General features: G+C 35.7%; 1 protein-coding gene across 2 annotated transcripts in view; it reads left to right on the forward strand.

Moving 5' to 3' along the window:
• The first annotated feature begins 1,650 nt into the window (after positions 1–1,650).
• Positions 1,651–26,407, forward strand: part of LOC120075364 (exocyst complex component SEC6) — a 32,156-nt gene continuing 7,399 nt past the window's right edge. Inside the window, exons 1-18 of one of the 2 annotated variants that reach the window (XM_039028686.1) lie at positions 1,651–1,766; positions 1,965–2,099; positions 3,152–3,190; positions 3,348–3,436; positions 3,517–3,607; positions 4,032–4,121; positions 4,291–4,370; positions 5,263–5,355; positions 7,206–7,232; positions 18,430–18,537; positions 18,623–18,758; positions 19,194–19,238; positions 20,313–20,368; positions 20,618–20,726; positions 21,737–21,877; positions 21,971–22,150; positions 22,515–22,598; positions 22,693–22,779. In XM_039028686.1, coding sequence (XP_038884614.1) covers positions 1,971–2,099; positions 3,152–3,190; positions 3,348–3,436; positions 3,517–3,607; positions 4,032–4,121; positions 4,291–4,370; positions 5,263–5,355; positions 7,206–7,232; positions 18,430–18,537; positions 18,623–18,758; positions 19,194–19,238; positions 20,313–20,368; positions 20,618–20,726; positions 21,737–21,877; positions 21,971–22,150; positions 22,515–22,598; positions 22,693–22,779 — 1,584 coding nt within the window. In that variant the 5' untranslated portion in view covers positions 1,651–1,766; positions 1,965–1,970. Of the gene's footprint in view, positions 1,767–1,964; positions 2,100–2,450; positions 2,591–3,151; positions 3,191–3,347; positions 3,437–3,516; positions 3,608–4,031; positions 4,122–4,290; positions 4,371–5,262; positions 5,356–7,205; positions 7,233–18,429; positions 18,538–18,622; positions 18,759–19,193; positions 19,239–20,312; positions 20,369–20,617; positions 20,727–21,736; positions 21,878–21,970; positions 22,151–22,514; positions 22,599–22,692; positions 22,780–26,407 lie in introns of those variants that run through there. The other variant, XM_039028687.1, reaches the window with a different exon arrangement.

Below are 26,407 nucleotides of genomic sequence, written 5' to 3' on the forward strand. Positions count from 1 at the left end.
TAGAGATAATTAAAATCGGTATTAGTTTTTTGTTAGAAAGAAACTAATGAATTGTAATGTATAGTAAATATACTTTAATATGGATTTTATTCAATTTTACCTGAGGATTAGATTTTGTGTTTTGTTTCTGTTTTTGAAAATTAGGTTTATGAACATTACTTTTATCTTAAATTTCTTTGTTTGTTATCTATTTTTTATTAAATTAAGTCAAATTTTGATAACTAAAAAAAGTTGTTTCAAAAAGTTGTTTTTTGTTTTTTTTTGGCTAATAAAACCATTTAATTGAAAGAGATGCAAATTATTGAAATGGATGAAATAGATTGGAGTCTATTTAAGGGGAAAAAAAAGGTGGAAAGGATTAAGATATCTTTTGATAATATAATGAGTTAGTTTACTATAGTTTGTTGCTTTCAAAATTATTTTTAAAATGGTAGTGAAGAATTAAAGTTATGTATATATGCACACTTTTATTTATATATATGTATGTATATTTGAATTCTCTTTTTAGTACGAGTTGGGGATGAGGAATATGAATCACGTACCACTTGATCTTTGATACTAGGGGTTTTGTGGGTTTGGGTTGAAGTATTTTTTAGATCTAATCCAATTATTCAATGGTTAAATTTCTTCAGCTTAAATAATCTTTATTTAAAAAACATGGTTGGGTGGATTGGTTTTGCTTACTCAGATTATTTATTTACATGTTTGTTTTAAAAATATGTAAAATGTTAATAAGTAGAAATTTGATTTAATTATTTATATATATTGAATTAAGATTAGGGTTGTCATCAAATATAGAAAAAGAACCAAAATATTTATAAAATATAACAAAATTTTAGATATATCAATGATAGACGCTGATAGACACAGGTGTCTATCAGCGTCTATCAGTAACATTGATAGACACTAATAAAAGTTTATCAATATTTATCATTAGCAGTTTTATAATTTTGCTATATCTTGTAAATATTTTCAACTTTACCATTTGAAATAATTTATCTTAAGATTAACAACTCAACTTGAATTTATATAATAACATTTTTATTTTCAAAGTGCTAAATAACTATTTTTATGAGTTGCTAGAGAATAAATTATATAAAAAATAATGAAATAAAATAAAATAAAAATAAATACATGTATATATAATTGTATCAAAAATAAAAAAATATACATTCATTTGAATCAATTAAACCCAAAAAAATTTCATTTATTTGACCTCACAACCCAAGCTAAACTCTTATTGGCATATATATTTGAATTTAACCCATGGATGAAAGAATTTGAATCTCTATTTATTTATTTTTGTTTAGGGCATATGCCTTAAAATGGAGATGTTGATGGTCATCACCTTGTTCTAACCTCTATTTTAAAAATTCTTAGGAAAATTATTTTAAATGATAAAATTGTTGAAAATATTTACAAGATGTATCAAAATTTTAGAATTATTAATGATAGATGTTGATGTAGACACTAATCGACCTTTATCAACATCTATCAATAGGTATAAAATTTTGTTATATTTTGTAAATATTTCTTTTCATTTTTCTATATTTAAAAGTAACGCAAATTCTTATTTGTTTTCTAATTAATTTGTTTTTTTTAAACTATTTCTTATTAAAAAAATTAACTAGAATTTATTGTTTTGTCATTTTATTTTTTACGGAGAACACACTGTTCGACAGATAAAATCCCAGAAATCATTTAATTTCAAAGCAATTTCGTTCTGCCTAGCAATTCATGTTGTCGCCCAAACCGTCTTCAATCTGGTAAGAATTTTTTTGGAAGCAGCTTCGTCAATCAGATCCATTTCTATTCGGATGAAGAAAGATTGTTCCGAAGCTGAAGAATCTGTTTATCACCGGAGATCGCTTCTATTTTTTGAAATCAAGTTTTCGTTTAATTACATTGATTATCTTCTCCTCGATTTTCAAGTTTCTTTTGTGTTTCCGATTCTTCTTGTTTAGTGCAAGATGATGGTCGAAGATCTTGGTATCGAGGCAAAGGAAGCAGCCGTACGCGAGGTTGCCAAGCTTCTACCGCTTCCGGAGCTTCTGCAGTCAATTAGTTCGATCAAGGCCGATTACATTACTCGTCAACAGGTACTTGTTTTCGACGAATTTCTACCACATTCTTCAACTTCTGTGATTCTTTCCGAGATGCGCCTGAATTTTATCTTGCTTAATTTTTGTTCCAAATTTTTGTGCTGGAGCTTTGTAGGCATTCATACTAATGGTAGGATGTAGAGCAAGTAATTCTGCTTTTGTTTTATGTTTTGTTGTAAGAGACTGACGACGACAAGTATTTGATTTAGTTTAGTCAAGAAACACCAGAATATGTTGCATCATTGCTCTTCTGGATAGTGATCCTAGTCGGTCTTGAAAATTCTCAATTCCTCACCTACAGACTTATGCTTAATGCATTTCAGACTTGAGCACTTGCACTTAAAATCGTACTTCGACCATCCGTTCCTAGGAACGTATATAGTCTACAAAAATTTCAGGAGTTGGTGATTTTAAATAATTGACAAGTGATGTACATCCTTGAGAGTAATGAATAAAAATCAGTGCTGCAAACAAAGCGTGAATGCAGGGTATAACTATAACACTTGTCCATGTTATCAATTTTGGATCTCACTTAAGCTTCCATAAGCTGAGCTAATTTTTGCTTTCATTTAATTTTTTCTGGTAATTGGGTCTGGTCTCTGGATGTTGCACGCCACTCCACAATTCAGGTACTCCTCCTCATGTGAACTTCAGAACGTAAATTCTCCCATTTTGCCTAATTTTTTTATATAATTGGGGCATTTGATTAAACTTCTGGGTGCAAATGCAACATGTGTTTTTAGATGAAGTTTTGCAGTTTATTGTTGCTGTAAACAGCGTCAAAATTGGTTTAATTCAACAATCAACTTCCCACATAATATTAGTTAATGATACGAATGCTTATAGTTATTGATTTGAAAATATGTTTTGTACAGCTGAAGCATAATTGCTTGTATTCTGATGTTGTTTACAGGCACGATTACTGGTTGTCTTATCTTTCTGCTAAACATATTAAGTTAGCCTTGTTTTGTGGGGTTTACTGAACTCAATAATTCTTTTTTTGTTTTTCTTTTTTTCTCCTGAATGTTGCTATTGTACTTTGTTTGTAGGCAAATGATGCACAACTCAGTACAATGGTTGCAGAGCAGGTACAGCTGACAGCTTTTCCCCATAATTTTTGAAGAGATATGTTGTCTCACCATTGTGTATTACCATATTTACTATTGGACTGAATGTTCTGAGATGCACTTGAAGATAAGGAAGCTAGTGTTGCTGAAATAGTCTTGCTTCCCCACATGAATGCAGGTCGAACAAGCACAAGCTGGACTGGAGTCACTTTCACTATCTGAGAAGACAATAAATCAGCTTCGAGAGAACTTCATTTCAATTGAGAAGTACGAAAATAGATGCACTAGCAGTAAAATAAATATTTTGATTCAAGTATTTTGACAACTCAATTGCCATGGGCATTCAGGTTATGTCAAGAATGCCAAACATTAATAGAGAACCATGATCAGATAAAGCTCCTTAGCAATGCAAGGAATAACTTATTGACAACCTTGAAGGTCGGTCAGCCTTCTCGATAATTATAAATGTAATTTATCTCAAATGTGCCCTTGTAATTGAATACACTCTTGGATGATTTATGTGGCTGTCTTGTTTTCATTTTTGTTCTTGTTATTTTAGCTATTATTTAGGTCTTTATAGAATTCTAGATGCATAACTCGAGAAATTGTTTGTAAATTGAACTTGTACGATCTGCGCTGCAGTTGCATTAAGTACTCAGACTATTAATTTAACAGGCCAACTATCAACTTTTCTTATAGCGAAATCTTACATATCCTGCATGAAATACTAAATCCAAAATCAATCTTCTCACTATAAGCTCAAGACCTTTTTAACTTTATTTCTCTATCCATTTGTTTTCTCTCCATGGTGGTTAGCTGCACTCATATGGTGTTATAGAACTAATGTTTAAGCCTTCAATAGGATGTTGAGGGCATGATGTCCATATCTGTTGAAGCAGCTGAGGCCCGTGATTCTTTGAGTGATGATAGAGAGCTTATAAACACTTATGAGGTGAAGTGGCTTTGTTGTTATTGTTAAGGTTGAAAAAGTTTTCTCATCATTTAGGACATCTATGCATTTGTTTTAAAAGATTGAACAACGTAGTACCTTCATGTAGCTCTTCATGCATTTGTAATTTGGTCCTTATGGTTTTTTCCTATTATATGCACACTTGTCACAGAGGCTAACTGCACTTGATGGAAAACGGAGGTTTGCTTTAGCAGCTGCAGCATCTCACAAGGAAGAGGTTGGAAGACTAAGGTATCTGTTTTGTTTTGTTTTGTTTTTGTTTATGTATTCCTCTGTATATAGATCTATCTTGTTTTCATTAGGGAATAAAACGCCTTCTTAGTATTTGCAATTACATGCAAATATCTTTTAGTTTGGTATCTATTTTAGTTTGGAAGAAAAAGAATTCTTGGATCTTTCAAGACAAAGAAAAATCCTCACATGAAGGCCTAGAAGCCTTTCTTTTTATGACTCTTTCATGGTGTAAAAACCATTTAACAGCTACAACTTAAATTCTCTCATATTCAACAGGAGAAGTTTTTTGCAATTTTTTTGGATGAGTTTTCTCTTGTTTATCATTTTATTTAGTAAATGAAATTGCTTCCTATCCAAATAAATAAATAAATAAATAAATAAAAATTGAATATCTGGTTTTTGGTTACTTTTAATCTTTATAAATTTTATATCTGTGACCTCTTTGCTTGGTTTGGGGGTTGGCCCTTCATTGTTTTGTACATTTCATATTTTTAATGAAACAATGGCTAGAATAAATTTATGATTGTGAAATTTAATGATAGGCTTAAGTGGCTTACTTATTTGGTAGTGTTAGAAGTTCTTAAAGGAACCAGCTATGGTTGGTGGGACAATGGTAAGACAGCAGAGAGAATAATACTTCAATCTTTAAAAACTTTCCATGGGCTAATGTCATTTATTAGTATAACGAACAAATAAATTTATTAGGATGATGACCATGGTGACATTTTATGTTTCATTTTGCTTCTATTTTGTTTATATCAATGTTTTTTTATAATAATTTTATGAAAGTTAAGTTTCTTAGAAAAAAATTATATTTTTATGAATCCTTTTCTCTTGCCACATAGTGTGGCGTTCTCTGCTTCCTTCTAACCTTTGGAATAAACAACAGAGAATATTTTGAAGATGTAGATCGAACGTGGGAAACATTTGAGAAGACATTATGGGAACATGTATCCAACTTTTATAAACTTTCTAAAGAGAGGTACAGTGTGTATAATTTCAGTGCTATTTTTTAAATTTAATTTTATGTGCACCTTGTATTCCCGTTCTCTTTTATTTGTTTGCACCTCATTACTCCTGGGAGGTTGATCTTGGACTGTAGTTCTCATGTTTTTTTTTATTTGGTGTCCCTTTGAAGCAAGGGGACTTAAATTCTGATTATATTCCCCAGGAAAGATATCTAGTTTGTATCATACTAGAGTTATTTTCTTTTGATGCACAATATAAAATCTGAACAATTTTTAGGAAAAAAAGAACATAGTATAATGAATAATACGTTTTTTTCTTTTGAACGGAAACGAGATTATTCATTGATATAATGAAAGAGTCTAATGCTCAAAGGACATGAGAAGAAACAAAGAAAAAACTTCAAGCATGCCAATACAAGGCTAGAACCACCAAATTACATCATAAAGACTAAACTCTAGAAAAAAAATAAAACAATCGAATTAAACACATAGCTCAAGAGAAATCCAAATTCCAGAAGACTTAAACTCGAAAAAGTCCAAAACAAATAGAAGAAAAGCTTCCACCGCAATATCTTGCAAATGTTGAACTTGAGATTAACGACAAGCCCACTAAGCATGATGCAATCTTTGAGAACAATTAAGAGCTCCAAATATCATCACCCAAATTGAATATTTACTCTTCTAGGACAGCTTGATTTCCAGAAGGCTTTAAACAACTTTGTATCCATGGATGAAGATGCAGCTAATCTTTTGGAAAGTGATTTAACCAAAAACTGCCCAGAATTTTCCAAACTCCAAACTCTTTTGTCTAGATAGTCAACCTCTATGAATTGAACCACAACCACAAAACAGAACCAAAATAATTAAAACCAACCTCTTCATAACAACCACAAAACTTTTCTGGCTAAAGAAGAAATACTAAGATTCCAATTTTCAGTAAAATTAAAGTGAATTGTGATGAATAATCCTACCAAGCTTCAATTAAGGAAAAAAACTTTGAAGAGATTTCATGAGACTTGATTAAGGAGAACTTGCAAGAAAGCATCTGTGGTAACTGTTTGAAGGAAGGAGTTTGAAAGAGATCTAACCTCTTTCCCAAAAATATACCTTCTTGTTCTTAGGCCGAAATTGGAACCAAAATTTCTGGTTCTTCACTGCTAACACTTGCCGTAGAGTTGTCATCAAAATCTTCCTCTGTCACATGGATTTTTGGACTTGCAATCGATGGAACTTCCCTTGTTAAATTGAATTTTCCATTTGGAACTGGAATAATCGATCTAGTGACAGCATGGTTGGAGCAAGAAATCTCGGGCTGTTTTCTAATTATTTCTGGAACTTGGGCATGAGTGCAGCAAATTTCAATTATGTCAGGATTAAAATCAGCAATTTTTTTTTAGGCTAGGCCTTTTAATATTTTGTTGAGGAGTTTTGAGAGCTTTAGAATCTGATCCTTCCTTCTTTGACATCGAAATTCTAGGACTATTTGCCACCAATTTAAATGCTGAAGATAAATGTACTCCCTTAATACCATTGGCAAATGATGACCGCAATAATAAGAATTTTTTTTTAAGGTGGACCCATTTAGAAACTTTTGGGATTTACGCTGATTTTCTATGAACAATATAGAGTTGAGCAGCCATTATTACTTATGTAGATGAACTCTTTCCAAATTCTTGTGATAATAATTTAATGTTCATTACAATGTGTGTGTGTGTTTGTGATTTAATCAATTGTAAAGTGGATTGATATAATTAAAAACAGTAGGTACATAATTTGTTCTTTGATAAAGCTTCACTATTAGCTGTCTATGATTTTGATCCTTTTAGCACTCATTTTCTAACTGTGTAAATTTTCCATTCTGCAGTCCACAAACACTGGTTCGTGCTATAAGGTAATGTCTAAATCGACATTTGCCAATCTTGGGTTAAATTTTGTTTATTAATTTAGCTAGCACGATCATTCAGACATATGTTTTGGATCTCATGCTGGCAAGAACTCAGATACTTTTAAAGAAATCAGATTCACTATCCTTGTATATTTTCAATTTTCTTACTATCTTGAAAATGGTATGGTATTTAAGTACTCCCAGGAAATAAAAAATTGAAACAATAAAGAAAGGAATAGAAGTTGTATAATATCTTTAGCTGTTTGTTGATACTTCCACCATTTCGTATCTGGTTAATGGAGGGAAAAGATAATTTCGTTATGGAGCACAATGTGCTGCATTAGAAGTCCTCTACCCTTTACCAACTCTCCGCAATAATCATTCGAGAAAAACAAGGACTAAGGGCTCTACAAAGTTGTATAAAAATTTATATAATCACAATCAGATATAATAGGATAACTATTTTTGGTACAGGACAACCAATTTTTGACATGTAAAAATGGTGGAATTTTCTTTTATGTGATTGTCAACTCTCAACTCCCATGAAGAAGCTAAAAGATATTACCAAGTGTTACTTCTCTTTTTTTTTTTTTTTGGAAATGGAAACGAGCCTTTTCATTAAAAAAATGAATGGCTCGTTTCCAATTTCAAAAAAAAAAAAAAAAAAAAAAGAAAGAAAGAAATGAGACTAATGCTCAAAGTACAAGAGAATTATACTAAGAATAAAAGATAAATAGGCCTAAGGATCAATCTCGTGATCATATGATTAAAATTTTCATTTGCATAGACAAGAAATTTCGTACCCTTATATGTATATTTTGGTTTATTGGAAACTTATTTATACAAATGAGAAAATTGTAGCTTTTGTTATTGACATGCCATCAAAAAGCTCCTTCTTGTTTTCGTGGTTAATGGCTTATTGATATGCTATCACACTTTGTTTCATAACTTCACTAGTGGCAGAAGGGATAAAAGGGTGGGTAAAATCTTCGTTGATTTGATTTTCTTACTTCCTAAGGCACTTACCGTAGATTTGTATATAAAATAGTTACATTTGAATTAGTCATTTACATTTTTTTTAATGTTTTTTAGATGTTCTCTTTCCTATTTTAATTAGTTTTCTTGTTATATTTCTCTTATATTATATTTACCCATTGTTTGGTCCCTTTTGAAGAATAAGAGAAAATTATTATTATCTCTCCAAAATATCTTGGTATTAGAGCTAAAAAACTAAAACCCCTAACCCTAGCCATCTCTAAGTAGTCATCGACATTGGCCATAGAAGTAATTACCATCTCTAGCTGTCGTCGTCTGCCAAATATTCGGTCTTCAGCCCAGGTTGCCATTCGTGGATCTTCCAACGTTGTCGCCAACATCTGCCATAAAAGCAATCACCAACTCCAATCATCGTCGTCTGTCGTCTGCTAAATCTTCTCCTCAATGTCTTGCTATGGCCACTTTCGACCTCGCCTCCATTTGGTGCCGTTGGTTCCCCCTCAATCCGTGGTTCATGGTGTTCGTGGCATGGGTTTTGTCCAACTGCGTTTTCTCCTCAGCCTGTGGTTTGTGTTGTTCATGGTGTGGGCTTTGTCCAACTAGGTTTCTCCTCCTCAGCTGGGTTCATGTCACGCCATCTTTGGATCCGACTTCCGTCCTTAACAAAAGGATTTGGTAACATTTGGTGCAAGATTTGGGTTGAAATCAGTTTCCCTTCGTGTTTATCATTTGGTTGCATCGATTTGGTCCTCACCAAACCAAATATTTTTCTCTGCAATTGTGGGTATCATTTGGAATGTCTCTTCCATCATGTCAAAGCAGAATGTTACAACACCTACAAGTTACTTTACTCATCAATATACTGTCTTTCATTGTTTCTCTGTTCAGAAGAATAAACAAAATTTATGGATGGTGGATTTTGGGTTGTCAGATCACATAACTGGTGACATCAATATTTTCCTTCAGTTCAAACTACAGAGCCTGGTCATTCCTCAGTTCGAATAGCATATGTATCTCTCTCTAAAGTTATAAGAACAGGATCGATAAAATTATCAAATGATCTCTTACTCGCCAATGTTATTTATGTTCCTACATTGAGTTATAACTTGATGTCAATAAGCAAACTTACAAGTTATTTGAATTATACATCTAAATTTTATTCAATTTTTTGTGGATTTCTGGAGTTGGGTACGGGAAAGGTGATTGTCATTGTTAAGCAGTAGAGCGGCCTCTATCATTTTCAAGAAAAACATCTTCCAAGTTCATCTTTCAACCCTAGGTATGAGTCTTCTTCAAATTCTGTTAGTCTAATCCCTAAGTCCTCTTCAAGTTCTAGGTCTTTGTCTAGTGAAAATCACGTCATGTTGTGGCACTTTCGTCTTAGTCATCCAAATTTTTTATACCTTGAACAATTGTTTCCTCATTTTTTCATCAATGATAAACAAGCCATTTTCAGTGTGAAATTTGCCAAATTTCCAAACATACTCAAAATTCTTATCCAAGGGTGCCCTACAAGCCTTGAAAACCTTTTGCATTGATCCATAGTGATATTTGGGGGCCCTCTAGAGTTAGAAATATATCAGGAGCATGTTGGTTCATAACTTTTATTAATGGCCATACTAGACTGACATGGACATATCTCATGAAGGACAAATCTGAAACATCAAGTACATTTCAATCCTTTCACTCTATGACCTTCACGCAGTTTCAAAGTATTATTCAAGTTTCCAGAACAAATAATGCTCATGACTATTTCAATTCAACTCTTGGGTAATTTTTTTCACCTCATGGTATTGTACACTAGTTCATGTGCGGACACTCCTCAACAAAATGGGATTGTTGAACGAAAAAATAGACACCTTTTTAGGTCGCTCGCTCTCTTATGATTGCCAATAATGTTCCTAATTTGTTTTGGAGAGAAGTCATTCTTACTGCAACCTTTCTCATAAATCGAATGTCTAGTCGAGTCCTCCAATTCAAATCTCTTCGAGATGTCTTCCTCTAAACTAATTCCCAACTACAAAATTTTTCTTCAAGTGTACCTATTTGGGTGTTTGGATTTTTATCCTTTGTTCACAATCATTCCTCTCATCGATTCAAACTTGATCCAAAATTCATCAAGTGCATTTTTCTAGGTTATTCGTCACATCAAAAGGATAAAAATGTTATTCTCCAATGACTAGGAAAATTTACCCTTCTATGGACGTTACCTTCTTTGAAAACCAACATTTTTTTCACCAAATCTCAAATTCGAGGGGGAGAATGTGAGAGAATTTGAGCCATGAGTAGTTCAGGCTACTTGTCCCACACCTCCTACTCGCATTATAATTGAAGTCTTAGCTCCTCCTCTAAGTGAGCTACAATTACCTTGTCGAACTCGCCTATTGTTTCTGAACCTGAAGTCTAACAAGTTTCTGAACTTGTAGTCTCACATAGTCAAACTCCTATTGTTTACTCGAGAAAGAAAGGGGTTACCTTGCAAGACTTTGAATGTCAACCACTTGAACTAGACACATCTTTGAATTCCACATATGAGAATATCATTTCAATGGTGCCCTTGATTGATGATGCAACGCTATCAATTGCTCAATGGAAAGGTGCTAGAAGTTGTACCAGTCATCCAATTGAAAAATATGTGGCATACAGGAAATCACATTTATCTTATAAAGTCTGTGTAACTCACTTGGACAATATTCAAATTACATATAATATTCAAGATGCATTGAAGGATCCTAAGTGGAAAAATGTTGTACATGAGGAAATTAAAGCTCTTGAGAGTAATGGAACATGGACTCTCACAACACTTCCTCCTATAAGAACACCATTGGTTGCAAATGAATTTTGACAGTTAAATACAAGTCAGATGGCAGTGTTGAAAGATTCAAAGCAAGACTTGTGGCTAAGGGCTTCACTCAATCATATGGCATTGATAAAGACTTTTGCTCCCGTTGCTAAATTAAACATTTTTTGTGTTCTTTTATCTTTAATAGTAAATCAAGATCGGCCTCTTCAACTTGATGTTAAAAATGCTTTTTTGTGATCTCGAAGAAGTTTACATGCAGGTTCCTCCTAGAATGGAAAATGAGACTAATAAAGACTTGGTACGCAAGTTGAGAAAGTCTTTGCACGGATTAAAACATTCTTCTCGTGCTTGGTTTGAAAGATTTGCTAAAGTTATGATTAAAAGTGGTTATCATCAATGTCAAGCTAATCATACTCTATTCGTGAATTCTACGGACAACAAAACTGCAATCTTAATTGTATATGTAGATGATATCATCATTACAGGAAATGATCTATGGGAGATTTAAAAAGGATGCTTGCAACTGAGTTTGAAATCAAAGACTTGGGAAGTTTGAGATATTTTTTAGGAATGAAGGTAGCAAGATCTATAGATGGCATTCTTATTTTTCAACGAAAATATATTCTAAATTTGCTAAAGGGGATTGGAAATCTTGGGTGTAAACCTACTAAAACACATATGGATCCAAATCTAGGCCAAGACCAAAGTGAAGAGATTAGTCTAGTTGACAAGGGTATGTATCAAAGGCGTGTGGGAAAGCTGATTTACTTGTCACATACCAAACCAAAAATATCATATTCACCAAGCATTGTTAGTCAGCACATGAACAATCCAAATGAACATCATCTTCGGGTGGTTACAAAATTTTAAGATACTTGAAAGGTACTCCAGATCATGGACTATTGTTTAAAAAGTCATCAAATAGTATGGTAGAACCTTGTACTGATGCTAGTTGGGTTGGAGAATTTATTGATCGAAGATACATATCTGAATATTGTTTTTATATTTAGGGCAACTTAGTCACGTGGAGAAGCAAAAAGTAGTCAGTTGTAGCTAGAAGCAACGGAGGCTGAATTTCGAGCTCTAGCTTTGGGAATTTGTGAAGGGATGTGGATTCAAAAGCTTTTGAAAGAACTAAGGATAGAACCTCAAAGTTCATTCTAAATACTGTGCGACAGTCAAGTAGCAATTGGCATAGCAAAGAATCTCGTAAATCATGACAAAATGGAATGCATAGAGGTTGATTGACATTTCATATTTGAGGTTTGGCAAGAACATAGTAGAAGTAAACCATGTTCCATCTGCCATCAACTTGCCGACATTCTCACCAAAGCTTTACCAAGGAGAACTTTTGATGAATTTAATTCCAAGCTTGGATTGTATTCTATATACAACCCAGCTTGAGGGACAGTGTAGATTTGTATATAAAATAATGCATTTGAATTAATCATTTACATTTTTTTTAATTATTTTTAGATGTTCTTTCCCTTTTTAATTAGTTTCCTTGTTAGTATTTCTCTTGTATTATATTTACCCATTATTGGGTCCCTTTCGAAGAATAAGAGAATTATTATTATCTCTCCAAAAATATCAGAGCATCTTAGGCCACCAATATAGCAAAAGCTTAAACTAATGGGTGAAGGCAAATTTAAGTAATTAGGGTATCATCAAATTTGGGTGCGCTCCACCGATGTACATAAGATGGCCGTTCGTACATATGAAGGCCATTACGAGTTTTTGGTGATGTCGTTCGGGTTGAAGAACACACCCTCAACATTTCAGTCCATTATGAACTACTTTGATCCCATATGTGTAAGTTTGTGCTAGTGTTCTTTGACGACATATTTATCTATTATAAATCGTGGAAGACCATCTGATGCATTTGACAGTAGTGTTGGACATATTAATTTCAAATCAGTTTGTGGTTAATTTTAAGAAGTGTCAGTTTACGGTTGAAAGCGTCGAATATTTGAGCCATATTATATATGTTGAGGGAGTGGTGCAGATCCAATTAAGCTAGAGGCGATGGGTACTTGGGCCATGTCAGGAAATGTTAAAGACTTGAGAGGGTTTTTAGGCCTTACGAGGTATTATCGTAGCCAACTATGGATTTGTTGCCTTACCATTGACTCAGTTACTTAAGAAAGGCAATTGTCTATGGAATTCAGAGGTAGAGGAAGCTTTTTAGCACTTAAACTCAGCAATATTGTTCGTTCCAGTGCTCAGTATTCCAGGTTTTTCCCAGACTTTTATGGTTAAGATGGATGCATCTGGAGTAGGTGCGGGCGTGTTTTGATGTAGCACCAGCGGCCTTTGGCTTATTTTAGTCAGGACTTACCCCTACACATCGATTTAAAGCAGTTTATGACATATAATTGATAGCTATTGTGTTGACAGTTCAAGAAAGGTTTGGAAAACTCGACTGCAGATGCATTATCTAGACTGCCACCACCGGCATTGGAATTGGGTCTTTTGAGCGTAATCGGGGGACTCAATACGTTAGTATTTGTAGACAAAGTGAGAGAAAATGAGTCTTTGAATGGCATTCGCCAAGCTTCATTAAATGGGTAGCCTGTACCCGTGGGATACACCTTGCAAGGTGAGGTCCTATGTTTATAATGGACGATTGGTCCTTTTTGATACTTCTTGCACTATACCTTTACTACTAGCTAAATTCCACAATAGGCCTGTGGGTAGTCATTAAGGAGTCTTGAAAACATATCAACGTCTAGCTTGAGAGGTGTATTGGCGTGGCATGAAGGCTCGAGTTTGTGCATTTATGGCTGAATGTTCCATTCCTAATCAAATTTGGGAGGATATTAGTATGGACTTCATCGAGGAATTATCGAAATTCGAGGGGTATGACACTATTTTGGTGGTTGTTGATCGCCTATCCAAGTATGCACATTTCATCCCTCTTAAACATCCTTTTAGTGCTTGATATGTGGCTGTTGTGTTTGTGTGTGAAATTGTGCGACTGCACGGTTGTCCACGTAGTGTAGTGTCTGATCGAGACCACATTTTTACTAGTTTGTTTTGGGAAGAGCTGATGCGGTTATTGGGTACTCATGACATAGTACTACTTACCACCCTCAGATTGATGGGCAAATAGAAGTAGTCAACCGAGGGGTTGAGACTTACTTACGTTATTTTGCCATGGGAACTCCGAAGCAATGGTTTAAATGGTTATCGTGGGTAGAACTTAGATACAACACTGACTATCACACTTCACCTCACATGACTCCTTTTGAGATTACCTATGGTTGACCGTCTCCTCATGTGTTACCATACGAGAAAGGGACAAGCATGGTTAATGAAATTGACCAATTGTTAAGGGATCAGGATGAAATGCTTGCAGTTTTGAAGGCTAACTTTTTGAAGGCTCAACAACAGATGATCAAGTTTGCTAACACTAAGCGGCAGGAAGTTTAATATGAGATCAACAATTGGGTGTATGTTAAGTTACGTCCTTACCACCAATCTTCCCTTAGTCAACATGCCCACCCAAGCTTCGCACCCCGGTTTATTGGACCATTTTAGGTTGTGGCACTCTGGCACGTATGGGACCTGTTGCATATCGGCTCGCCTTGTCGAAAGAGACGGCATTCATCCAATATTTCATGTGTCTATTTTGCGCAATGTTGTGGGCTTTAATCTGCCAATTTTTCCTACTCCAAAAACACTAGCTGCTGACTTGTCTGTGCATATTATGCCTTTTGCTTTGTTGGGACGGCAAAAATCAACTGTTGAGGATGAGGACTTAGAAGTTTTGATTCAATGGGAAAATAGCTTACTAGAGGATGCAACTTAGGAGCAAGGGGATCTCATTCAGTTGCAATTTCCTGACTTCCACCTTGAGGACAAGGTGGCTCTTTTGGGGGGCAGGTAATGATAGGCCCCCAGTAGTGAATGTATATACTCGTGGGCATAAAAAGGGTTGACGAAGGGTAGGGGAATGTTTTATTTATGGGCTTATGAGAATATTGCTAGTTAGAAGCCAAGAGTATGTTATGCTTTAGTTGCTTTTAAATACTGTTATGTTAGTATAGGGGAAGGAGGGACCCTAGTTGTTTCCTCTTCCACCCTCCAACTTCTCTGTCCATTGCCAACTTTGATCACCGTCGTTCGTATTTGACCTTCTGTTGCCACCCTCGATCGTCTCTTTAAGGTGCTCCATTCTCCATAACCCTCTCTCTTCTTCTCCCACCTTATTGCGTTTGTCAACTTCCCTTTGGCTTTTGTCTCAGTTTTCTCCATCCATTGTCGGCTTCGTCCACAGCCGCTCCGATCTTCATCAACCATCCTTGGCCTTTCACCGCCTCCCTCGGTTGCCACTTCTAGTTTGTCTCCCCAAAACCCAAATTCTTTTAACCCTGTTTTTTCTCTCTTTTCTTTTTTCCTCCTTACCAAAACCCTAGTTGCATTTTCTTGTCTTCCCCTCTAGCCTTGCCTCCATTTTCTTCCCCTCAACTTCTTCGCTGTCAACCCTCCCTTTGTCTCTCCCACCTTTGTTGTACATTTTTCAACCTTAGATTTTCCCATCCTTTACAGCTCTCTCAGGTCGTGCCTCAGTCACCAATTTGGTTTCCGGCGCGCTTCTCATTTTAAGATGTCTTTGAACAATTTGGATGAGTTGTATTAGGAACTCTTATTTTTGGATAAAGTATGAGAAGAACATGTTATCTATTGAGAATTCAAGTATTAATCAGAAGATTTTTCTTTCAATCTCCCATTTGCTTTGGTTTGAACTATCCTTGGTGGAGTTGTTTCTCCTGAGATGACTCTGGACTCATTCGTCTAGCTAAGTTCGAATCGTTAAATGAAAGGAATGTGCTATTTGGCCACCTATTGGTAGTAGGAAAATCTACATGTTCCGACTGGTTTCTTGAAGAAAGGTTGGATGGTTTTCTGGGAAGTTATTAGAGACTTTTTGAGCAAAGTGGAGTCTTGTTTGTTGTCCTTCCCTCAGTTTGTTTTGGTGAGTATTTTTTGGGAGCCTTTAGCTCCAGTGCTCTCAAATGATTTAAAGGTGGCTAGAAAATTTCAGGTCGTTTCTTAGCTTGTCTGACTTTGATTCCTCTCATTGGGTTAGATAGCAAAGATGCGTTGACATTGAACTTCAACAATTTGTTTGTTGTTTATCGTTTGTTTGCCTACTATTCTTGGAAGGATATTCGTCTTGCTCTAGAAGACTATTTTTAGTCTAAAATTCTAATAAATTCTTCATGTTTGATAAGGCATTATTAAAACTTGATGATAATTTTGCTGATATGGATTTTGATGGAAAATGGCGAGAAATTGGATCCTTTCATTTGAAAGTCAAAAATTGGTCTTTTAAAGCACATTCTCATCCAAAGTTCATTGTGAGTTATAGAGGTTGGCTTTCGATAAAAAATTTACCTTTGCCTTTTTGTAGTCGGACCCATTGGAGAAAAACCTTGAGGGACTGGTTAGTATTTCTTCTCAAACTCTGAGTTTCTTGGATTGCACTGAAACTCATATTGAAGTTAAAAGAGATTTGTGTGGTTTTCTACCCGCTGAAATTGAAATTAAAGATAAGAGTAGACAAATGGTAATTTCTACCTTAGATTTGGTGATATTTCTTCATTAGATTCTCCAATTATCCTTCAAGTCATTTTTCAATGATTTTTCTAACTCTTTGGATATTGTGAGATTGATTGAAGTTAAGCGTGATGTAGATTTGATTGAAGTTAAGCGTGATGAAGATGTGTTTGAGGCATCAGATATTTTGGAAGAGGGTGTTCCCAGACAGTTAGACAAGCAAATCAGTTTTGTTTCAACTCCGAATGAGGTGGATGCACTTCCTCTAGGAAGCCTTAATTGTCCTTTGGAAACTACTGTTAATACTCCACATCCTGTAGACTTAAAGAGCAATAAAGAGGATGTGAACATTGAAAGTTCTCTATTTTCTTATTATCCACTTTCTTTCACTTGGACAAAAAAGAAGCAGTCGTTTGTAAAGGAACATTTTGGGTGCAATTAGATGTTTTGGAGGAGTCATTTACACGTCTTCTTCTAACTGATTCACATCCGGCAAACAATCAACATCCTTTGCCGTCTAGTTTGAATTTCAGCCAATCAATCGTTAAAATTTCAGGATCAAATATTTCTTTTGTGAAAGGAGTTTATAGCCATCCACCTCCGAAAATAATCTTTCTGACTACAATTCCGATTGTAAGCAATGAGAATATTATGGATTCTCTAGCACAAGATGCTTTAGTTGAGGAGACTCAAGAGGTTTACCTTGCAAATGGTTTTGATACTTTGTTTGTGAAGGGTGAAAATGTTCAAGCAAAATTGTCTCCCACAATTCCTGCCAAGTTTTCTGCTTTGATTTGAAAAATGTGGTTTTCAGATGGAATCAATTCCTCCATGTTCTCGTTCAGTTAAAGCTTAGTTTGGTGGTTTTGTTTAGGAATTGAAGTAATTTTGTGGTTTTCTCGTATTTATGCGCCTAAACCTTGTTGTTTTGTCCTTATGAAGTTCCGTTTTTTCTCCCAGTAGTTATAATCTTGGAAGTGGCAGTTTAGAAGTTGGTTTGATTTGTGGTTTGATTCTCGCACTTTTGGCCTTATTGGACTTCTTTCCTCGTCTACCCATTGGACTTCTATCGACTTTGGCTTTATAGTTTATGTGCTCTCTTGTTTTAATTTCCTTTTTGGAGTTGGTTTGTTAGGTTTAAGTGCGCGCTTTTCGTTGTCTCCTCCTCTTTGTATCTCATTAGTATTTCTTTTCATTTTGTTTTCTCGCATTTTCACTTTCTTCTTGATGGATATCATATCCTTGAACATTAGTCTCTTTTCATTTTATTTCCTTAAAAAAAAAGTGGGGGGGGGGCGGGGGGGGGGGGAGGGGGGGGGGGAGTATCTTCTTAGCGATCATCTTGTAACAGGTTCTCTCTTGCGAGTCAAGGAGAGATTGGGAAGCTCTCGAACCCTTCCCCAATTGTTGATAAATAAAATTGAGGCTGAGGCCTATCACACTCCCCCTCACTTTGAAATATGAAGAAGAGCCAAACAAGTGGAAGTCAATCTTAATTGGGGAGGAAATAACATTGCAGGGGCTTGAACATATGACCTTTTTGGACCACTTGCTCTAATACCATTTTAAATCACCGATTGGCCTAAAAACTTAAGCTGATGAATGAAGGTAGATTTAATTATATATCATCTAACACTTATATTTTCTAAATTAAATAACAAATGCCATGTTTGTGAAGATGATGAAATGCAAAGTAATCCTCAATTAATTGTTCATTTAATTCTTTGATTCCAGTAATCTTCAGATACAAATTTCTGGGAAATCCTTGATGAGATTTTCCATGATAGCTAATTTGATTGCCGGAAATGATTTAATGCTAATTTGTCAATCATACCTTTTCAGAGTCGTTGAAATGCAAGAAATTCTTGATCAACAACTTGCTGAGGAAGCAGCTGAGGCCGAGGGAGGTGGCGCAATGGCGACTGTAGCAAACCCCCGCAGAACCACAAAGTAATTATTTTATCATATTTTAACTCACTTTTTGAGATTTAATGCTGTTTATGCTGATCAATCAATTTTCAATATATCAAACCAGAAAAACCTCAGCAACAGCTTCTTCTAGAAACCTTACACAACAAAAATTGAAGGCTCAAGGGAAAGCATACAAAGACAAATGTTATGAGGCAATAAGGAAGACCGTTGAAGGAAGGTTTAGTAAACTTTTGACGGAGGTACTTCTCTTCAAATTTTGCATGAGAAAAGAAAAAGGAAGTATACTTTATAAGGAAAAATACAAAAACCACCTCTAAAATATGATGGTAGTTGCAATTACACTCTCAAACTTTCAATTGTAAAAATTGAGCCATCAAATTTATACAAGTGTTAAAATTTGACCCTCAAACTTACATAGTTATAGAAGTTGTTATAATTGTACAAGTTCGAGGGTTCAATTTAAATTATTTGGGGATCCAATTTCTACCACTATTTTAAGTTTGGGGGTCAAATTTTAACACTTGTATAGTTTGAGGGCTCAATTTTTACCAACGAAAATTTGAGGATGTAATTGCAACTACCACCATACTTTTAGGGGTGGTTTTTGCCATTTACCCTAGTTTTTACCTTCTTGGCTTCTTGTAGATGTACTCATGAAAGTTAATTCTCATCAGCTTGTTTTCGAGGACTTGAAGGCAGCTTTAGAGGAAGCTCGAACGGTATGCATCATATATTGTAATCCTTCTAGGGGATTTTTCCCTTTTCTAAAGAATTATTATTACTACTATTTATTTCTGGTTTGGAATGAGGATCAACAATGATCTTTTCTGTGTAAAATTAAAGCCATATATTGATATAAAAAATGATGAGTTAAACTTGGCGGTGTAACTTCATGAATGTTTTGTTGTGTACCTGTTGGCAGTGATTCAGAATGACAGAAAATGTCCAAGTAAACTTTAGACGGGAAAAGATTGAGAAAAACTAATGTTGCACCATTAAAACTGAGCAGTTGGCATCGCACCTGAAGTTGGCCTAATTACAAAGTTTCTACTTTGTATAAAGAGCGCTTGAGCTTGAGAACACCCAGAAAAGCATTTTAACTTTATTTTTAATGAACTTTTTGTGATATAGATTGATAATTAATAGAATCATTGTAAAGACGAGAGAATTTAATAAGTGGATATGAGGACATTAAGGTCATAGTTTTTGCCTCTATTAATTGGAAAGGTTACAAAATTCTCTAGAAGTTATCAATGTGTAGGCTGAATTTATTTGACCCTAAATATTGAAATCTTTTTTCAGTTCCATCCCGAATCTGTTAAAGGTTTCATCCCTTATGTAAAATGTTTAAAATTCTTTTAAACAAGTCTTTATTGTCTCAAAATGTTAAAATTAACTAACAAAATCTAGATGTTGGGTCAAAATTTCACCAATTTAGTAGAAAAATACCATGTTTTAATTAGATGAAATAGACATAGCACTCACCTATAAAATAATACACTTACTCACTTTGTACGACTTAGCATGCAGTAACTTGCTTGCCGAAAAATATTTTTTGTTGCAAAAAAAGGGAAAAAAAGATCCATTAAAAATTGGTTTACTAACAATTGACGGCCTTAGAAGAGTTACCAATTTTAAATTCATATATTCTCATTCTGTTGACATTTAGTGGTTGCAAGGACTTAATTGAAAAATTTATTGTTGTAGTGCAATAAGTAAGCTCTTCTAGTATCATATACTATTAAACCCTTCTCTTAATCTTCCCCCCGTCACTACAATTTTTCATGTTTTAGATCGGAGAAGAGCTTGGTGATGTCTATGACTACGTGGCTCCTTGTTTCCCTCCAAGGTTTGCTGATCTGGTTCCTCTCCTGAAGATTTATATTATTTTTCATATGAAACCAGAATTTCATTAAGCCCAACAAAAGATCCCCATTACTTGTATTTGTGCCTCATTTTAGTTTGTATAGAATATATGATTTGAAGATTATCTTTGAAGTTTCTTAGAAGTTCATAAGATACCTTGTTTCTATGTATAAAAGTATAATTTTCTTTTATCTAAATTAACCTCCCAACTTTTGATCTTATGCTTTTGTAGATATGAGATATTCCAACTCATGGTCAATTTGTACACTGAAAGGTTCATTCAGATGCTCAGATTACTCAGTGACAGAGCAAATGAATTAACCAATATAGAAATTTTAAAGGTACTTGTTTTTTCTGAGCAGTTAGTCATTTCATTTTATATCTTTGGTCCTTTTTTGGGGCGATGAATGTTGCCTTTGACTTCGAGATTCTATGCAAAGTGGCCCTAGGTGTGGTGAATGGCAGAGAAGAAGGTTTTGGTTTTGATTGGATACATCACAATAACATAGAATCTTACTTCGTTTATATGAATTGGTAGGGGTTTAAGAGAAGGGATCTCACTATAGTTTGCTTCTTAAGTTGATAATTCCCACTGATATTTCATTTTGAGTGGAACAAAAACTTGTGCCAAGGATTCTATGAAATGCACAGCTTGATTAATTCATAGAATTTTTGATGATGTGTATCCTTGGCTGTTGTTTTAAAAGGCACCTTGTGGTGCGCGCCTTGGCACTAAGCTCAAATTTAGCATGGAAGAAGGTGCACAATTAGCGCGTGCCTTCCTGTGAAGCCCTAAGGCCCAAAGCCCTAGGCCTTAGGGTTTCTTGCATTTAGGTTTTTTTGTGCTTGCATTTAGAGTTTTTGTGTTCTATGGTTTTTCTTCCACGTTCCCAGTTAAACCATGCATTTATCTTCTTTATGTATTCTTTATATATAGTGCAAAATAAAAAGAAAAGCATTTTATGCTTAAGCCCAAGAGGCTATTTTGCTAGTGCGCGTTCAGCTTTAGAAACACTGTCCCTATAGAAGAAGTGAGGATTTGTCCCTAGCTTTGGTCGTAATATTTTAAAACATATTGGCACCAGATGGGTTGACCCTGGAATTGTGAATAAATTGTTTCAGGATATTTATTATTGAGCACTCTAGGTAGTATTTGCGTGCATGGTACATATTTTTCATTAATAGGTTCCTTGCAAAGAAGACAAAGCGTGTAGTAATTTGCTAAATTCTCCAGTTCCTTGTTTAGCTTCCTCACATAATTTTATATGATGTTCTGTTATTTGAGTTTTTAACATCACATGAAGATCTTAGTTTCTAGATTTTACTCGTCTTCCTTCACTATTGGAGTTAGGTGACCGGTTGGGTTGTAGAGTATCAAGATAATCTGATTGGACTAGGTGTTGATGAGTCCCTGGCTCAAGTATGTTCTGAGAGCGGTGCTATGGATCCTCTGATGAATTCTTATGTTGAAAGAATGCAAGCTACTACAAGGGTAATGATTCGTCTATAATAATTTAACGGACAATGATGTTGGAGTCGCTGATCATTTTAAGCTGTGATCATTGTTGCTTCTTATGGTTCCTAGAAATGGTACTTGAATATCTTGGAGGCTGATAAGGTTCAACCACCGAAGAAAACGGAAGATGGCAAGCTGTATACACCTGCCGCTGTTGATTTGTTTAGGATCCTAGGTGAGCAAGTGCAAATTGTTCGTGATAATAGCACGAATGTCATGCTTTACAGAATTTCATTGGCAATTATTCAGGTGAGTTTAGAAAAAAATTGCACTCCTGATTGAACTATAGCTGGTACTTTTATTTCAGCGACACTTCAGAATTAGACAGTGCTCTTCTATTGTTGCCTCGATAACATGAGGTTTTTCTCACCCTTGGAGACAATTTTTTAGTAAATGAATGAAGCATTTTTTTTTTTTTTTTTTTTAACTTTTTTGTATAATGCTTATCTAATTGTTGCAGTTTAAATTTTAGCTTATTAAGCATAACATACACTTTTTTTCCCTGTTGTTACTATTATACACTCTTTTATTTTTTATTTTTTTAAGAAAGTTATAATGGTTATTCAGGCAGTCATTTAATATATATATGTATAATTTTCCTTTTGGTCCCAAGGTTATGATTGATTTTCAAGCAGCTGAGAGGAAGAGACTTGAAGAACCTGCTTCTGAAATTGGTCTAGAACCTCTGTGTGCAATGGTTTGTTTTTTTTTCCTTATGTAGGATTTAATATATCTTCAATATTTAAACTGAACCTCATGCTCTTACTACTTGATATTGAAAATGCCGACAGATTAACAACAACTTGCGTTGCTATGATCTTGCCATGGAGCTAAGTAATAGCACAATAGAAACCCTCCCCCAGAATTATGCTGAACAGGTGATGTGGTGGTGATCTCTTTCTGCATTTTACTTTTCAATATTATTTTGTATCTCGATGGTTCTTTTAGATGTTTTCTGCCTTAAATAAACTTTGTTATTTATCTTGAAAAGTTAGGGAAGAAAAGAAAACACCAGAGTTACGTGGAAAACCCTAGACCAGGGAGAAAAAAACACGATAAGAGTTTTTATTTTTAATTCAGATACACAGTACACAATACAAGAACATGTATAAATAACTAAACAATGAGAAACCCTAGACTGATAAAAGACAAAAACGCCCTTAGGACTAAAATAATTTCAACACTCCCGCTCAAGTTGGGGTGTAGATGTCAATGAGACCCAACTTGCTAACACAGGTGTCAAAAGTTTGTCTGGGTAACCCTTTGGTGAGAACATCCACAACTTGTTGGCTGGACGGAACATAAGGAATGCAAATGCTACCGTTATCCAGTTTTTCTTTGATGAAGTGTTGGTCAATCTCAATGTGTTTGGTTTTGTCATGTTGAACCGGATTGTGTGCAATATTAATGGCAGCCTTGTTATCGCAGTAAAGTCTCATTGGGTCATGACTTTCTTGATGTAGATCTACCAGAACCTTCTTCAACCAAATCTCCACATATACCCAAGCTCATAGCCCTGTATTCGGCTTCGGCATTGCTTCTAGCCACGACGCCTTGCTTCTTACTTCTCCAGGTAACTAAGTTTCCCCACACAAAGGTACAGTATCCTGAGGTAGATTTCCTATCTGTAACAGAACTGGCCCAGTCAGAATCTGTGTAGGCCTCGATACACCTTTCATCATGCTTTCTGAAAACCAAGTCCTTTCCAGGAGAAGACTTTAGATACCTCAGGATCCGTGTGTCTGCCTCCATGTGTCTTTCATACGGAGCCTGCATGAACTGACTGACCAAGCTAACTGCATATGATATATCAGGTCTGGTATGTGACAGATATATCAGTTTCCCCACAAGCCGTGATATCTCTCTTTGTTTACAGGAACATCATCTGCTGACTCTATCAGATTAAGGTTGGCTTCTACAGGTGTATCTACAGGTTTACATCCTGTCATTCCAGTCTCTTTCAACAAATCAAGTGTGTATTTCCTCTGAGACACTGAGATCCCTTTTACTGATCTTGCCACCTCCATTCATAGGAAATATCTCAAGGTATCGAGATCTTTTATCTCAAACTCATTTGCCATTTGTCATTTCAACCTGTCAATCTCTGTTGAATCATCTCCTGATAGTATAATATCATCAACATAGACAATCAGTATCGCTATTTTTCCTGGTGCTGACTTCTTAGTGAACAAGATGTGATCTGAATGCCCTTGAACAAACCCCTGAGATTTAACAAAGGTGGTGAATCGTTCGAACCAAGCTCTAAGGGACTGCTTCAGTCCATACAAGGATTTTTTTAATTTGCACACCTGATTGCCAAACTGTGCTTCAAAACCTGGAGGTGGGTTCATATAAACCTCTTCTTCCAGTTCACCATTCAGGAACGCATTTTTCGCATCCAACTAATGGAGAGGCCAGTCTTGATTAACAGCCACAAAAAGGAGGCCACAAATAGTGTTAAGTTTTGCCACAGGTGAGAAGGTTTTTGAGTAATCCACTCCATACATCTGAGTGAATCATTTTGCAACCAATCTGGCCTTTTATCTGTCGAGAGTTCCATCTGACTTGTATTTGACAATAAAAACCCACTTGCACCCTACGGTTTTGCGACCTCTCGGAAGACTAACCAGATTCCACGTTTTGTTAGTCTCAAGGGCCTGCATTTTCTCCATAATTGCACCTCGCCATTCAGGAATTTCCAAAGCCTTGTGCACATTGCCTGGAATTATCACATTATCCAGGCTGGTGGTGAAAGCTCTAAATCTCGTAGACAGGTTAAGACTAGAAGCTTGTCATAGAGTGTTTGGTGCACGACCTAGTACCTTTTCGCAGAGCTATCGGCAAATCCAAGGTAGCATCAACCCCGATCTCATTGGTCTTGTCAACCTGTTGATCTATACCCAACTGTTGTTCATTTTCAGTCCCCTGAGCACCACTGGGCGCTTCATTACTGCCATCATCCCTGACTTCACTCGAGTCCCCTATATCACCTTCAACATACTCATTGTCATTATGACTAGGGGTACCTTGAACCTGAGCCGGTTCCGGTTCTGGCTCTTGAACACCTTCCGACGGAGCACACAGGAGAAACAATTTCGGGAACTATTTTCTTTTCGGAGATGCTTCCTATAGTGGGTTATCCAAGGCACTTGTTTTGTAGGGAGGATAGTTCATCTGTTTCTGTTTCAGGGGTAGGTTCGGGAAACAAGTCTAAGGGAACAGAGTAGGTGGAAGTGTTAGCCTCTTCACTCGAAGTCTCCCCCTGAAGAGGACTAACGGGAAAGAAGGGCTTGTCCTCCAGAAATGTGACATCCATGGTGACGAAATACTTTCGAGAGGAAGGCTGAAAGCACTTGTAGTCCCGTTGATGGAGCGGATACCCAACAAAGATACATTTTTAGGCCCTAGGAGCAAATTTACTTTGGTGAGGACCATGATTATGGACAAACACGGTGCACCCAAAAACTCTAAGAGGAACATCAGGGAAAAGGCGAGTGGACGAGATGGATTCTTTAAAATGTTCTAAGGGGGTTTGGAATTTGAGCACACGGGAGGGCATCCGATTTATGAGATGAGCTACAGTAAGAATAACATCCCCCCATAGATACGAGGGTAAGGATGCATGTATCATGAGGGATCGGGCTACTTCAATGAGGTGGTGATTTTTCCGTTCGGCCACCCCATTTTGCTGAGGTGTATAGGCACAGGAATTTTGGTGGAAAATTCCTTTAGAGTTTAAGAACTCACGAAGGGTCTGATTAACAAATTCACGCCCATTGTCACTTCGAAGAATGGCGATTTTGGTATTGAACTGGGTTTCGACGGTGGTGTAAAACTGTTGAAAGATCGTCGTCACTTCAGACTTGTCTGTAAGAAAAAAACCCATGTAAGACGAGTGTGATCATCGATGAAGGTAACGAACCACCGTTTACCTGATACCGTTGTAACATTCGAAGGGCCCCAAACGTCACTATGTATCAGGTGGAAGGGCCGGGAAGGTTTGTAGGGTTGTGAGGTAAACGACGCCCTAGGTTGCTTAGCACGGATACAAACATCACACGACAAAGATGACATATTCACATTACGAAATAAATGGGGAAATAAATATTTCATATAATGAAAGTTTGGATGTCCAAGACGAAAATGCCATAATAAGAAATCAGTTTCAGAAATAGTAAGAGAAGATAGTAAACAAGTGCTAGATAAACTCCTAAAAGAAGCATCTTTGGAAAGAAAATAGAGCCCCCTATTGTGCCGGGCAGTGCCAATCATCTTCCTTGAGCTCAGGTCCTGAAACGAAACATTATCTGGTGAGAACAAAACTTTGCAATTCAAATCTCTGGTTAACTTACTGATTGATAGCAAATTATACGATATTTTTGGCATATGTAAGACATTATGCAAAATCAGTCCTTGAATTGGGGATAAGTGGCCCTTTCCTGCAACGGGGGCAAATGACCCATCTGCAATTCTTATTTTCTCATTTCCAACACTTGGATAATAGGA

This window comes from Benincasa hispida, chromosome 4 (genome assembly GCF_009727055.1).
Source record: "Benincasa hispida cultivar B227 chromosome 4, ASM972705v1, whole genome shotgun sequence".
NCBI lineage: Eukaryota > Viridiplantae > Streptophyta > Magnoliopsida > Cucurbitales > Cucurbitaceae > Benincasa > Benincasa hispida.